This window comes from Oncorhynchus mykiss, chromosome 12 (genome assembly GCF_057628025.1).
Source record: "Oncorhynchus mykiss isolate SJ-2025 chromosome 12, ASM5762802v1, whole genome shotgun sequence".
Lineage (NCBI taxonomy): Eukaryota > Metazoa > Chordata > Actinopteri > Salmoniformes > Salmonidae > Oncorhynchus > Oncorhynchus mykiss.
This window is the reverse complement of record NC_143033.1, coordinates 26928609-26945176: the sequence shown is the minus strand read 5'-3', so window position 1 is coordinate 26945176 and position 16568 is coordinate 26928609. Positions and strand designations below refer to the sequence as shown.

General features: G+C 44.8%; 1 protein-coding gene across 2 annotated transcripts in view; it reads left to right on the top strand.

Annotated features, from left to right (window-relative positions):
* Nucleotides 1-16568, top strand: part of nalf2 (NALCN channel auxiliary factor 2) — a 50535-nt gene that overhangs the window by 19374 nt on the left and 14593 nt on the right. Inside the window, exon 1 of one of the 2 annotated variants that reach the window (XM_090192111.1) lies at nucleotides 3492-7130. The exons of the other annotated variant lie outside the window; for it this stretch is intronic. Within the exon in view, the coding sequence (XP_090048237.1) occupies nucleotides 7038-7130 (93 nt within the window). The 5' untranslated portion in view covers nucleotides 3492-7037. Of the gene's footprint in view, nucleotides 1-3491; nucleotides 7131-16568 lie in introns of those variants that run through there. 2 annotated transcript variants of the gene reach the window in all.

Below are 16568 nucleotides of genomic sequence, written 5' to 3'. Positions count from 1 at the left end.
CAGCCGGATAACTCCTTCGGGTAGATAACGTCGGCAGTCCAGTTGTGAAGGTCCGGTGGGGCTCCGCGTAGGCAACAAAACGGGTCCGGATAGGTGACTGCAGCCCAGGAGTGATTGATGGAACTCAGGAGTGATTGACGGAGCTGGCAAGCTCCGGAATAATTGATGTTTGCTCCGGAATCGACGAAAGCCGATAGTCACACGGATAGCAGCTAGCCAGCTGTGAGTAAATACTACAGTATTTAATTTGCATGTACCCTGCCCATATCCCAATTTGTGCCACCCATAAGTGAGAAACCAACAAGCAAGTATAGACCATATATTGGGTTCCCTACAGTTTACAGAAAAGAGCAGATCTATCTGTTCAGACCCCAGTCCTACCTACCAACAGGTTATTGGAAAATGTGCTCTTTTAGTATGTCTCCATTTAGGTTTCCTCCAGGAGAAAGCCTGCAAATCTATGTCAAATATATATTAAAAGAAAAACACTATAGTAAATACTACAGTCCACAAAAACATGAATTACTATAGTGTGTGTATGTACTACAGTTATTTTACTACAATATTTATACCCTAGTTAACCTTTCTAGCGCAGGCGTTCCGCTCGCGGAACCCCTCGACAACATTCCGCGCGAAATTCTAAAATATTTTTTTGAAATATGTAACTTTCACACATTAACAAGTCCAATACAATAAACATATATAAACATATACAATAAACATCTTGTTAATCTACCCATCGTGTCCGATTTAAAAAAATAAAAAAAATAAATGCCTTACAGCAAAAGCACAACATATTATGTTAGGTCATAGCCAAGTCAAAAGAACACACAGCCATTTTCCAGCCAAAGATAGGAGTCACAAAAAGCAGAAAAATGAATTACCTTTGATCTTCATCAGATGACACTCATAGGACATCATGTTACACAATACATATATGTTTTGTTCGATAATATGTATATTTATATCCAAAAATCTGTTTACGTTGGCACCTTACGTGCAGTAATGTTTTGATTACAAAACATCCGAGGATTTTGCAGAAATACATTGATAAAAGATACAACTGTTATTCACAGAATTAGAGACTTCTCCTTAATGCAACCGCTGTGTCAGATTTCAAAAAAAACTTTATGTTTTTTCCGTAATCTGAGAACGGCGCTCAGAGCCCAATCCAGCCAGAGAAATATCTGCCATTTTGGAGTCAACAGAAGTTAGAAATAACACCATAAATATTCACTTACCTTTGATCTTCATCAGAAAGCACTCCCAGGAATCCCAGTTCGACAATAAATGACTGATTTTGTTCCATAAATTCCATCATTTATGTCCAAATAGCCACTTTTTGTTAGCGTGTTCAGCCCACTAATTCATCTTCATGAGGCGCGAGCACTTCGTCCAGACAAAAATTCAAAAGGTTCTGTTACAGGTCGTAGAAACAAGTCAAACAATGTATGGAATCAATCGTTAGGATGTTTTTAACATAAAACATCAATAATGTTCCAACCGGAGAGTTCCTATGTCTGAAGAAAAGCACTGGAACGAGAGGTAACTCTGTCGGGAGCGCGCGTCACGAGCCTGAGACACTTTGCCAGACCACTGACTCAAACAGGTCTCATGAGCCCCTCCTTTATAGTAGAATCCTCATTCAAGTTTCTAAAGACAGTTGACATCTAGTGGAAGCCGTAGGAAGTGCAACTTTACTAAATATTTGGTAGGCCAAGCTTTGAAAAACTACATACCTCAGATTTTCCACTTCCGGGTTGAATTTTTCTCAGGTTTTCGCCTGCCATATGAGTTCTGTTATACTCACAGACATCATTCAAACATTTTTAGAAACTTCAGTGTTTTCTCTCCAATACTATTAATAATTCTATGCATACATTAGTATCTGGGACAGAGTAGGAGGCAGTTCACTCTGGGCACGCTATTCATCCAAAAGTGAAAATGCTGCCCCCTATCCCAAAAAGGTTAACTGTACATTCTACAGTATACTACAGTATCCACTTTAGTCCGCAAAAACACTACAGAGAGCGTCCATCGAGAGCACCCTGACCAGTTGCATCACCGACTGGTATGGCAACTGCTCTGCATTTGACCTTAAGGCGCTACAGAGGGTACTGAGTACGGCCCAGTACATCACTGGTGCCAAGCTTCTTGACATCCAGGATATATATATATATATATATATATATCACACACACTATGCGGTGTCAGAAGAAGCCCCCCCCCCCCCCCCCATTGTTTTTACACTGCTGCTACTCACTGCTTATTATCTATGCATAGGCACTTTACCCCTACCCACATGTACAAATTACCTTGACTAACAGGTACCCACGCACATTGACTCTGTACCGGTACCTCCTGTATATAGCCTCGTTATGTAATTTTCTTGTTACGTTCTGATTTATTTTTTTTACTTAAGTTTATTTAGTAAATATTTTATTTTTCTTTGACTGCATTGTTGGTTAAGGGCTTGTAAGTGAGCATTTCACGGTAAGGTTGTATTCGGCGCATGTGACAAATAAAATTAAGATTACAGTTAAGTCAACAAAAACACTACAGTGAATTCTATATTTATACTATGTTTTAATGTGCGATGTTAACACCACCTTTTCACGTGAGGAGAATACACTATTTTAATATCACATGAACGTGCAATTCTACATGTGAACTGTCACACCCTGATCTGTTTCACTTGTTTTTGTGATTGTCTCCACCCCCCCTCCAGTTGTCGCCCATCTTCCCCATTTTCGCTTGTGTATTTATACCGGTGTTCTCTGTTCGTCGGTTGCCAGTTCGTCTTGTTTGTCAAGTCAACCAATTTGTTATCAGCTCCTACTTTTCCCAGTCTCTTTTTCTCGCCCTCCCGGTTTTGACCCTTGCCTGTCCTCTGTCTGCTGACCTGTGCCTTTGCCCCACCTCTGGATTATTGACCTCTGCCAACCCTGAGTCTGCCTGCCGCCAGGTACTGTTGCCACACCTCTGGTTTACTGACCCCTGCCTACCTTTAACTGTATTTTGCCTGCTCCTGTTGGATTATTAAACCATTGTTAATTCGACTGTATCTGGGACTTGCCTTTATAGATGTTTGTACGAACTGGCCATGACTGACCCAGCAGACCCGGGCCAGCTGCGCATCTCCATCTCCTCCATTGGTAAGCACGAGGAATTGCTTCGTGGTCTTTATAGAGGGTGTCCAAATGTTGCCTGAGCGCCATGACCGGGTGTTGGACATGCTGCTGTTGGACAGCCTGCCACGGTGGTAAACCCACCGCCCCTCAGTAACTCGGCGGTTATCCCCGTTTACCTCCCCCGGAATGCTTTAATGGAGAGCTGAGCACCTGTCGGGTGTTTTTAGCTCAATGTGCCCTCATTTTCGTGCTCCAGCTGTGGTTTTTCCCCTTGGATCACTCCAAAATAGATTATCTCATCACGATGTCTGGGAGGGATCTCACCTGGGCTACCGCCGTTTGGGAACAACAGCCGGCAATGTACGTGAGTGAGGCCCCGTTCTCTGGGAGAGAAGCTGCCCGCAAGCTAATTCAGCTCCGGCAGTATGCCCGAAGGGTGGCCGACTAAACGGTGGATTTCCGCACGTTGTCAGCAGACAGTACGTGGAACCAGGAAGCACTGTTCGAACATGTTCCAGCAAGGCATCTCAGAGGAGGTTAAGGACGAGCTTGCTGCTCCGGAGTTACCCACGGCTCTAGAGTCCCTCCGCGCTTTGACCATCATCATTGATGGGCGACTGCGGGAAAGACGGATGGAGTGGGAATTTGATTTAGCTCGCACGTCCAAGGATTCCACCTCGCCTCCGAGTCATGCCGGAAGTCCCCGACGGTGCAATTGCCGAGAGCACCCGAGGTTCCCCGACCTTCTTCGGGAGTCACCGAAGATGGCCAAGGCGCTGTTTCCCGAGCCTATGCAACTAGGCAGAGCTGGGGTGTCGCCAGCGGAACGGCAACACTGGATCAACACAAGGAGCTGTCTGTATTGTGGGACTTTTTGTGTCTTCTTACACGGTAAAAGACCAGGCTCATCGGTAGGAGCGAGGACTCTGGTGGGCCATATGGAGAACTTTTCTGCTTCCCTTACTCACACCCCTTTTCATGTCATTCTTCTGTGGGGAAACCAGTCCAAATATCTCTGGGTCCTCATTGACTCTGGGGCTGATGAGAGCCTTATGGATGCCACACTGGCTTCTGAGCTGAACAGCCCCTATCCATTCCCATGGATGTTAGAGCACTGGACGGGCGCTCTATAGGTCGGGCCACCCATAACACCACTCCCATCAAACTACGTGTGTCAGGGAATCACAGCAAGACCATTCAATTCCTGCTCATCAAGTTCCCCCAGATTCCCGTAGTTTTGGGATTCCCCTGGCTCCAGCGACAAAATCCTCTCAACCGGTCTACAGGTGCTATCATGGGCTGGAGTCAGTTCTGCCACGCCCATTGTCTGAAGTTGGCGTGGGATGTCTTCCTGTGGGCTCGGAAGTTGCTCCGGACCTCTTTGCCATTCACATGGAGTACCAGGACCTCTGGGAGGTGTTCAGAAAGTCCCGGACCACTTCCCTTCCACTGCACCTCCCCTATGACTGCGGGATTGACCTTCTCCCTTGCACCACGCTTCCCTGAGACGTCTGTTCTCTGTTGGGACCAGAGACCAAGGCTATGGAGATCGACATTGGGGACTCCCTAGCTACAGGATTTATCCATCCCTCTCCTGCTGGCGCAGGGTTCTTATTCGCTGAGAAAAAGAACAAGACCCTGTTCCCATGCATTGACTACCGGGGACTCAATGACATTACTGTGAAGAACCATTATCCACTACCACTCATTTCCTCTGCCTTCGAGCCGCTCCAGGGGGCCACTGTTTTCTCCAAGCTGGATCTACAAAATGTGTAACACCTGGTGTGGATACGAGAGGGGGACGAGTGGAACACCGCCTTCAACACGGCCAGCGGACACTACGAATATCTGGTCATGCCCATTGGCCTCACCAACGCCTCTGCCGTGTTCCAGGCTCTGGTGAATGATCTCTGACACAGGTATTGAATGATCTCTCCAACTTTTATTGCCACTTTATCCGGGCTTATAGCACCCTGGCCTCCCCCCTGTCTGCACTCACCTCTACCAAGGTTCTGTTCACGAGGTCCTCTGCTGCTGACAGGGTGTTTCCGGGCTCTTAAACACCGCTTCACCACTGCTCCTATCCTGGTTCATCCTGACACTTCCTGTCAGTTTGTGGTGGAGGCCGATGCTTCGGATATCAAGGCTGTCTTGTCCCAATGTTCTGCCCTGGACCTTAAGCTGCATCCCTGCGCCGCCTTCTCCCACCGCCTCAATGCCACAGAGAGGAACTACAATGTGGGCAATCGGGAGCTTCTCGCTGTGAAGATGGCGTTGGAGGAATGGAGGCGCTGGCTAGAAGGGGTGGAACATCCGTTCATTGTGTGGACCGACCACACAAACCTGGAGTATCTCCACTCCGCCAAGCGCCTCAACTCCACGCAAGTGAGGTGGGCCCTGCTGTTTACCCGGTTCAACTTTTCCCTCCTACCGGCCGGGGTCCAAGAACGTCAGGCCGGATGCCCTGTCTCGCCGCTATAATCAAATTTCAATCAAATTTATTTTATATAGCCCTTCGTACATCAGCTGATATCTCAAAGTGCTGTACAGAAACCCAGCCTAAAACCCCAAACAGCAAGCAATGCAGGTGAAGAAGCACGGTTAGGTATAACCCCACGGTTATTACCCTGGAGACCGAGAATATCCTTCCCACCTCGTGCCTAGCGGCGGCACTCAGCTGGGGGTATAGGGAAACGGGTCCGGGGGGCAAAATAAGTCTGTTTGTGCCAGATGCTGTCCGCTCCGTGGTCCTGGTGTGGGCCCATTGCTCCAGGCTTGCCTGTCACCTGGGCTCTCATCGGACCCTGGCCTTTGTGCAACAACGCTTTTGGTGACCTACTATGGTTCTGTATGTTGCCACATTAGTCGCCACCTGCACTGTCTGCGCACAGAACAAAACTCCTAGGCAAGCTCCGGCTGATCTTCTCCAACCACTGCCTGTCCCTCACCGTCCCTGGTCCCATATATCCCTGGATTTCACCACGGGTCTCCCCCTTCTGAGGGCAACGCTGCCACTTGTCGATCGGTTTTCCAAAGCCGCCCACTTCATCCCTCTCCCCAAACTACCCTCGGCCAAGGAGATGCCCCAGCTTATGGTGCAGCACGTCTTCCGGATCCACGGACTCCTGGTGTACATGGTCTCCGACTGAGGTCCGCAGCTCTCGTCCCAGTTCTGGAAGGCATTCTGCACACTCATTTGGTCGTCGGCCAGCTTGTCCTCCGAATTCCACCCCCAGTCCAATGGCCAGTCGGAGCGTGCTAACCAGGACTTAGAGACGACTCTTCGACTGCCTAGTCTCCGCCAACCGTACCACCTGGAGTCAGCAACTGGTATGGGTTGAGTACGTCCACAACACCCTTTCTTGCTCTGCTACGGGTCTTTCGCCCTTGTGCGGAGTGTTCCTTGGGATATCACCCTCCGCTCTTCCACGAACAAGATGAGGAAGTCGGTCATCCCTCTGCCCAGAAGTTCATCCGCCGCTGTTGCCGTATCTGGAAGAGAGCCCTGGCCACTCTGTTGAAGACCACTTCCAGGTATAGGTGACAAGCAGATTGCCACCGGACCCCTGCTCCATGCTATTGGCTCGGGCAGAGGGTATGGCTCTCTGCCCGGGACCTGCCCTTCTGGGTGGAGTTCCGGAAACTTTCCCCCCGTTTCATCGGCCCGTTCCCCATCTCTAGAGTCATTAGCCCCACTGCTGTTCGTCATTTGTTACCCCGTACCCTCCGTATTCACCCTACTTTCCATGTGTCTAGGATTAAGCCTGTGTCTCACAGCCCTTTGTCTTCTGTTTCCAGGCCCACCCCTCCGTGTCTTCGATGGCCATCTGGCATACACTGCGAGACGCTTCCTGAGTGTTCGACCACGGGGCAGGGGTTTCCAGTACCTGGTTGACTGGGAGGGTTATGGTCCGGAGGAGAGGTGCTGGGTCCCCGCTAGAGACATCCTGGACCCAGCCCTCATCGCTGACTTCCACCGCAGGCACCCCGGTCAACCAGGTATGCGCCCATGTAGGACGCCAGGCGGCGCCCTGGGGGGGTTACTGTCACACCCTGATCTGTTTCACTTGTCTTTGTGATTGTGTCCACCCCCTTCTAGGTGTTTCCCATCTTCCCCATTTTCCCCTGTGTATTTATACTGGTGTTCTCTGTTCGTCTTGTTTGTCAAGTCAACCAGTGTTTTTGTTATCAGCTCCTGCTTTTCCCAGTCTCTTTTTCTCGTTCTCCTGGTTTTGACCCTTGCCTGTGCTGACTCTGCCTGCCTGACCACTCTGCCTGACCCTGAGCCTGCCAGCTGACCTGTACCTTTGCCCCACCTCTGGTCTACTGACCCCTGCCTGCCTTTACCCGTCTATTGCCTGACCCTGTTGGATTATTAAACCATTGTTAATTCGACGTTGTCTGCATCTGGGTCTTACCTTCATACCTGATATGAACGTGAGATTTACACATGAGAATGTGTTTAAGATTTGAAACTTGCAAACTTCACATATGCAACTGCAATTCATATGTAAGTTGTGAAAACAAACATGTTATTCTTCTCACATGTGTAAAGGTGGTGTTAACATGTGAACCCTTATTCAAAAGGCACTCGTGCATCTGAGCTACGTTTGTTGCAGGTGCATGGTAACAACTGAATAAGATGAGAAAAAATAAGAAACCTGCACACAGAGCTCTTATGAATGCCTTGAGGCAGATTGGTAAGCTTAATAAAGAGCAGTGATATTAGCAAGAGCAGTGTGCGGGTTTCTTATTTTATCAACATGTGAACTCTAAAATTAGTGCATGTGAAAATATGGTTTCACGTGAAATTTAAGCTCAGCATGTGGAAACATCTATTTCACATATGACAATGTGATTTCACATGTGAAACTGCAAATTTTAATCATGTTTTTTTGTTGTAAGAGCTGTGTGGCATAAATATCAAAAACAAGCAAGGCACCGTGTCTTCCTCTTAAACAAGACGGTCTTAAAAGTTTGTATCGAGATCACCTTTTGTAGAGCAGAGCACATCGGTTGCCCTCCAAGTGTGGCACACTCTCACATTGTATTTTTAATGAGCGTCTAGTAGAAACGCCTGTCAGCTAAGGAAGCCTATCCAAACAGATCCCCCTCTCTTTCACTAGACTGTACCACGGTGACACATGTCCCCTCCCTGTTGTCCCTACTGACACCCTGTGTTATGGCAGATTTGCTATCCCAGACAAGTGGAGGCACCATGGGACTACAGAGTTCATGCTTTCTGACAGGGTGGCTGATTGGTTTGAGTGGTTTTAGCATGGATGTGGCCTCTAGCGCACCTAATGTATTGTATTATACCAAATCAATCTGTCCCAACAGTAGTCTCTGCAGTGCAGAAGCTAGAAGCTAGAGGGGACAGCAACTTTCACTCAGCAGGCCTTCCATTCTATGTTTTCAAATCACATTTGTCCAAAATGCAGAAAAACAATGTGAAATAGAAAATAATTTGGTGTATTCCTGTATTAAAATAGCCTGGTTAGTAACAATTAATTTAATAAGACCAAAGGAAATACTTTAGGCTTTGAGGGAATGTACACTGAACAGATATATAATCACAACACGGAAAGGGTTGGTTTCATGAGCTGAAATAAAAGCCCCCCTAAAATGTTCCATACACACACAAAAATGTATTTCTCAAATGTTGTGCATAAATTTGTGTAAATCCCTGTTAGGTGTGACATATCAAGAAGCAGATTAAACAACATGCTTATTACACGGGTGCACCTTGTGCTGGGGACAATAAAAGGCCACTCTTAATTATGACATAGATGTCTCAAGTTCAGGGAGTGTGTAGTTAAAAAAATATATAAATTGAACCTTTATTTAACTAGGCAAGTCAGTTAAAAACAAATTCCTACTTACAATGACGGCCAAATCCGGACGATGTTGAGCCAATTGTGCGCGGCCCTATGGGACTCCCAATCACTGCCAGTTGTGATTCCACCTGGCATGCTGACTGCAGGAATGTCCACCAGTGCCGTTGCCAGAGAATGTAATGATAATTTATCTACCACTAGGCTACCTACCGGGGCGGCTACCTAGTGGTTAGAGCGTTGGACTAGCAACCGAACGGTTGCAAGATCGAATCCCCGAGCTGACAAAGTAAAAATCTGTCACTCTGCCCCTGAACAAGGCAGTTAACCCACTGTTCTTAGGCCGTCATTGAAAATAAGAATTTGTTCTTAACGGCCTTGCCTAGTTAAAGGTAAAATAATACAAATAAAATGACTCCAATGTCATTTTAGAGAATTTGGAAATGCGTCCAACCGGACTCGCAACTGCAGACCACGTGTAACAACGCTAGCCCAGGACTTCCATATTCAGCTTCTTTACCTGCGGTATTGTCTGAGACCAGCCACCCAGACAGCTGATGAAGCTGTAGGTTTGCACAACCAAAGAATTTCTGCACAAACTGTCTCAGGAAGCTCATCTGCATGCTCGTCTTCCTCCCCAGGGACTTGATTTGACTGCAGGTCGGCATCGTAACTGACTTCATTGGGCAAATGCTCACCTTCAATGGTCACTGGCACACTGGACAAGTGTGCTCTTCACAGATGAATCTCGGTTTTAGCTGTACCGTGTCATGTCGCAAGAATCTGTACACATTTCCTAGAAGCTTGAAATTTCCATGGCCTATATACACCACCAGACATGTCACCCATTGAGCATGTTTGGGATGCTCTGGGTCTATAGTGTATGACAGTGTTCCAGTTCCCGCCAATATCCAGCAACTTCGCACAGCCATTGAAGAGGAGTGGGCCAACATTCCACAGGCCATGTGTCTTGCTGCATGAGGCAAATGTTGGTCACACTAGATACTGCCAGATTTTCTGATCCACGCCCCTACCTTTTTTAAAATGTATTTTTGACCAACGGATGCATGTCTGTCTTCCCAGTCATGTGAAATCCATAGATTAGGGCCTAAGGAATTTATTTCAATTGACTGATTTCCTTATGAACTGTAGAATCTTAATGTTTGCATGTTGTGTTTTTTTGGTCAGTACATGTACAGTGAGCCTATTTATTTACTAGAAAGCCACACGGCTTCTGCGTTTCATTAGTAAACAACCAGAAAGGTCTATGTGAGTAGGGCCATGAACTGAAATATTTTAGGTCAGAAGATGTTGCTGTCAGATTCCGTTTAGTTCTCTGATCTCCTTTGCTGTGGATGTTCTTGTTTGTGTGATCCTACACTGGACTTATGTTGGTTGCAGTAGTAAAATAAAATAGAGATGGATAGGAGGTGACAGCCCACACAGTCTAATTCCTTATCTTTCCTCTTATGTAGGCTAGAGTTGCTGTTATTTCAGATTGTCTCTCCAGGCCCTTGTCCAATATTCCCGAAAGCATTCCCGTTTGACAGAATTATTGCTCTTTCCAAGGACAAATTTCTTATTTTTCTCAGTGTGACCTTACAGATCAGTCTTCTTTGGGGATGGAACACTGAAATCCTTCAGGCATAAATGTTATGGATGATGTCAACATCTTGGTGGGGGCATTTACAGATAACTTTCAGTTATGTTTTAACATGGGAGTGTCAAGTCTAAGCTGTTATGTATACTGGCTAATACTTTACATAAATGAATGGACACATTTCATAGGTGCAGTGGATTAGAGTGGGATTGTCCCTGTGCCTACCTGTTTCTTGCCTTGAGTCATACACATTTACTCTTAAAACATTACTACTGCTTTGTGTTCTGTAAAACTGCTCTGTCCGTACATATTGTGCACATTTCTCCAGTTCGGTTTAACCGGTTGGCCTATCCTAATATTCAGTCACAGTACTTTCCTGTTACCATATCATTATCTGAGTAGTGTAGGATATTTGTTAGCTTTGATTCTACATATTTGCTAATGTATTGGACCAGCTCTCACTATTTTTAAAATATGATATGGTCAATTATTTATGATCCCCCTTCTGCTGCTGCTGCACAAAGGCAGCCAGTAAACACACCCTAGCAGTGTGTCAAATCAGAATCAATGTTTAATCACTGTTAATCTTATGTGACATTAGCTTTCTCGACGGAATAACAGGAGCAGCAGCTGTGCACTCTGCTTTTAGGTATGATAGTACAGCCAACACACTAAGCTGCGTTGAAATCTATTTCCTATTGCAGGAAGTAAAGAAAATGTTATAATCTTAATGAGTACTGTATATTAATATTTACCCCTGACACTCACATTCTTTACCCATATCAATCTCTTTTCACACAAATTTTCATACACGTTTTCAGCAATATATTGCTTTCTGTTATTCGTGCGAATGTGTATTTACTAATTGCATCATCAAATATACATCCATAACCTAGGAGTATTTTGCTTCTATGTAAACAGGTGTATATGATGTTGGATGTCACATCTGACCCCATATGCAGCTGTTAACCTAGGAGTGTGTAAAGGATGGTAGTTTGGAACAGAGAGTGCTGGGTTTTGAAGTAACACAGCTGGCTCAGAGTATAAAGCAGCTGACTCTCAGCATTCTAGAATATCAATGAGGCAAGCTGGAGCTTCCTAAAGGATTTACGAAAGGGTTGTCACATACCCACACCGCCAGTATTAGTCCAGTCCATTGGCTGCTGATTGGCATCATCTGACCAATAAAAGGGTGTTAGCCTGGACCATCTCTTTCATAAGCATGTGGTCATCCATATTCACCCCATGCATTGAGGAACAAGCATACTGCATCACATCTGTGCTGTGAATACTTGCAGTATAAGGAGTGACATCTTGCATTTGGGAAATCATTCCATTTATCCTAAATGGAAGTCATAATAATAGTAATCTTAACGTTGTGAATTACATGCTGATAAGGTCGTTGCCCTGATCTTTTATTCCTTCTTCCTGAAAGCAGTGAAGACTCCCTCCAGGGTCCTACTGCTGATGTGCTTGCCTTGACGGAAGGCCATGCTGTCTGCCTGCTTATCACCCTGGTGAATGGGCTCCATCAGCTGTGTAATGTGGCCTCCCTCTGTTGTCCTGGTTGGCAATATTATAAATGTGCTCACAGATGAAAGTGGCACCACAGGGAGAATGACTGTTTTCTACTGTAAACAAAACCTAAACAAATGGATATTTGCTTTATGCAGTTAATCAATTCCATGCTTAACATTGGAGGTTTTCAAGTAAAAGCTGATCTTGTTTGTTTGTATTTTTATGATTTTGGCTTTGCATTTATAGAATTCATTACAATTGGTTTAATTTATTTAGTTTATTCCATTTCATTTGGTTAAATAATAATGTATGAATAATAGTTTAAGATTTTTCCTCATTTAAGGTGACAATTTTCAACAACATATTGTGTCCTCATAATATGTCATCTATTTAATAGTGTAGTCTGAGGTGTCCACCTGAAAATATATTTGTAAATATAGCTAGTTATGAAAGTTGTATTACTTTTATTACACTTGGGCTTCATATAAAGGCCCTTTTTAAAAGACTGCAGAATTGGGGCAGTTTTATTTTCAGAAACAATCTCTCCATGAACCAGTTTCAATAATTAGATAGGATGATGTCTTACAGTGCCTTCAGAAAGTATTCATACAACTTGACTTATTCCACATGTTACAGCCTGAATACAGAATGGATTAAATATTTTTGTTTTCCCTCACCCATCTACACACAATACCCCATAATGACAAAGTGAAAACATGTTTTAGAAATGTTTGCAAATTTATTGAAAATGAAGTACTGTATTTAAATTGCATAAGTATTCACACCCCTGAGTCAATACTATAGTATGTAGAAGCCCCTCCGGTCACCGATTTTACAGCTTTGAGTTGTCTTGAGTATGTTTTCAGCTTTGCACATCTGGATTTAGAGATTTTCTTCCCTGCAGATTTTCTCAAGCGCTGTTAAGTTAGATGGGGAGTGGCGGTGAACAGCAATCTTTGAGGCTTTCCACAGATTTTCAATGTGATTCAAGTCTAGGCTTTGGCTGGGCCTCTCAAGGACTTTCACATTTCTGTTCTGAAGCCAGTCCAGTGTCGCCCCAGTCTGTCATTTTCACTCTGAAGCTGGTTCTCATCAAGGATTTGCCTTGGTTGCTCCACTCATTATTCATTCTATCCTTACCAGTCTCCCAGTCCCTGCAGCTGAAAAGCATCCCCATAGCATGACTCTGCCACCACTGTGCTTCACGGTAGGGAAGATGTTAGATGGGTGATGAGCTGTGCCTGGTTTTCTCCAGACATGGCGCTATACATTCAGGCCAAAGAGTAAAATTTTGGTCTGTCGTATGCATTTTTCTCAGGAGTGTCTTCCGTCTGGTCACACTCCCAAAAAAGCCTGGATTGGTGAAGTGCTGTAGAGACTGTTGTCCTTCTGGCAGGTTCTCCCATCTCAGCTAAGGAACTTTGTAGTTCTGTCAGTGGTCATTGGGTTTTTAGTCGCCTCCCTGACCAAAGTTTTTCTTGCCCAGTTACTCAGTTTGGTCGGATGCCAGCTCTAGGCAGAATCTGTTCCATATTTTCTTCAATTTCCCAATGATTGAGACCAATGTACTTTTTGGAATAAACACAGTGCATTCGGAAAGTATTCAGACCCCTTGACTTTTTTCACGTTTTGTTACGTTACAGCCTTATTCTAATTTTTTATTTTTTTTTCCTTCAATCTACACACAATAACCCATAATAACAAAGCAGAAACAGGTTTTAGTTCAGTTTTAATTTTTAATACATTTGCTATCACATTTACCTAAGTATTCAGACCCTTTACTCAGTACTTTGTTGAAGCACCTTTTACAGCCTCAAGTCTTCTTGGGTATGAAGCTACAAGCTTGGCACACCTGTATTTGGGGAGTTTCTCCCATTCTTCTCTGGAGATCCTCTCAAGCTCTGTCAGGTTGGAAGGGGAGCGCCGCTGCACAGCTATTTTCAGATCTCTCCAGAGCTGTTCGATCGGGTTCAAGTCCGGGCTCTGCCTGGGCCACTCAAGGACATTCAGAGACTTGTCCCAAAGCCACTCCTGTGTTGTCTTGGCTATGTGCTTAGAGTCGTTGTCCTGTTGGAAGGGGATCCTTTGCTCCAATCTAAGGTCCTGAGCACATTGGAGCAGGTTTTCATCAAGGATATCTCTGTACTTTGCTACGTTCATGTTTCCTTTGATCCTGACTAGTACCCCAGTCCTTGCCGCTGAAAAACATCCCCACAGTATGATGCTGCCACCTCCATGCTTCACCGTAGGCATGGTGCCAGGTTTCCTCCAGACGTAACACTTGGCATTCAGGCCAAAGAGTTCAATCTTGGTTTCATCAGACCAGAGAGTCTTGTTTCTCATAGTCTGAGTATGTTAGGTGCCTTTTGGCAAACTCCAAGCGGCTGGCATGTGCTTTCAACTGAGTGGCTTCCGTCTGGCCACTCTACCATAAAGGCCTGGTTGGTTGAGTGCTGCAAAGATGATTGTCTTTCTGGATGGTTCTCCACAGAGCTCTAGAGTTCCTGTCATAGTGGCCGGGCGGCCAGCTCTAGGAAGAGTCATTGTGGTTCTAAACTTCATCCATTGAATAATGGAGGCCACTGTGTTCTTGGGGGGCCTTCAATGCTGCAGACATTGTGTGGTACCCTTCCCCAGATCTGTGCCTCGACACAATCCCGTCTCAGATCTCAACAGACAATTAATTTGACCTCATGGTTTGGTTTTTGATCTGACATGCACTGTCAACTGTGGAACCTTGGAAAGGCACACCTGTCTATACAAATCATGTCCAATCAATTACATCTTTGAATTTACCACAGGTGGACTCTGATCAAGTTGTACAATCATCTCAAGGATGATCAATGGAAACAGTATGCAACTGAGCTCAATTTAGAGTCTCATAGGAAAGGGTCTGAATACTTATAAGGTATTTCTGATTTCAAAAAATGTCTAAGTACCTGTCATAATGGGGTCACAATCTGTCATAATGGGGTATTTTGTGTAGATAGATGAGGAAAACATTTCAATTAAAGCCTTTTTCTAAAATGGATTCAAAGTAACAATGTGTAAGAAGGGAAGGGGTCTTTAAACTTTCTGAATGCACTGTACCTCATCACAATTCTACCTTGTCGATCTACGGACAGTTCCTTGAACTTCATGGTATAGTTTCTGCTCGGCCGTGCACTGGGACCATTATATAGACGGGAGTGTTTCTTTCTAAATCATGTCCAAAAAAATGTAATTGGTTTCAGGTGGACTCCAGTGAAGTTAGTGACATCTCAAAGACGATAAAAGGAAATTGGATGCACCTGAGCTCAATTTCGAGTGGAATAGCAAAGGGGTGTGAATACTTACAGTACCTGTCAAAAGTTTTCTTTATTGTAGAATAACAGTGAAGACTTCAAAACTATGAAATAATCATGTAGAATCATATCATGTAATGGAATCATGTAGTAACCAAAAAAGTGTTAAACAAATCAAAATGTATTATAGATTCTTCAAAGTAGCCACCTTTTGCCTTGACAGCTTTGCACACTTAGCATTCTCTCAAACGGCTTCACCTGGAATGCTTTTACAACAGTACTTGAAGGAGATCCCACATATGCTGAGTACTTGTTGGCTGCTTTTCTTTCACTCTGCAGTCAACTCATCCCTAACCTTCTCAATAGCATTGAGGTCGGGTGATTGTGGAGGCCACGTCATCTGATGCAGTACGCCATCACTCTCCTTCTTGGTCAAATAACCCTTACACAGCCTGGAGGTGTGTTGGGTAAGTGTCCTGTTGGAAAATAATTGATAGTCCCATTAAGTGCAAACCAGATGGAATGGCGTATTGCTGTAGAATGCTGTGGTAGCCATGCTGATTAAGTGTGCCTTGAGTTCTAAATAAATCATTGACAGTGTCACCAGCAAAGCACCCCTACACCATCACACCACCTCCTCCATGCTTCACGCTGGGAACCACACATGCGGAGATCATCCGTTCACCTACTCTGCATCTCACGAAGACACGGCGGTTGGAACCAAAAGTCTCAAATGTGAACTTGTCAGACCAAAGGACAGATTTCCACAGGTCTAATGTCCATTGCTCGTGTTTCTTGGCCCAAGCAAGTCTCTTCTTATTATTGGTGTCCTTTTAGTAGTGATTTCTTTGAAGCAATTCGACCACGAAGGCCTGATTCACACAGTCTCCTCTGAACAATTGATGTGTCTGTGAAGCATTTATTTGGGCTGCAATTTCTGAGGCTGTGAACTCCAATGAACTTATCCTCTGCAGCAGAGGTAACTCGTGAGTCTTCCTTTCCTGTGGCGGTCCTCATGAGAGACCAGTTTCATCATAATGCTTGATGGTTTTTCTGACTGCACTTGAAGAAACTTGAAAATGTTCTGCATTGACTGACCTTCGTGTCTTGCTTATTTGAGCTGTTCTTGCCATAAAATGGACTTAGCCTTTTTGGTAAAAGACCATCTTTTGTATACCACCCCTACCTTGTCACAAAGAAA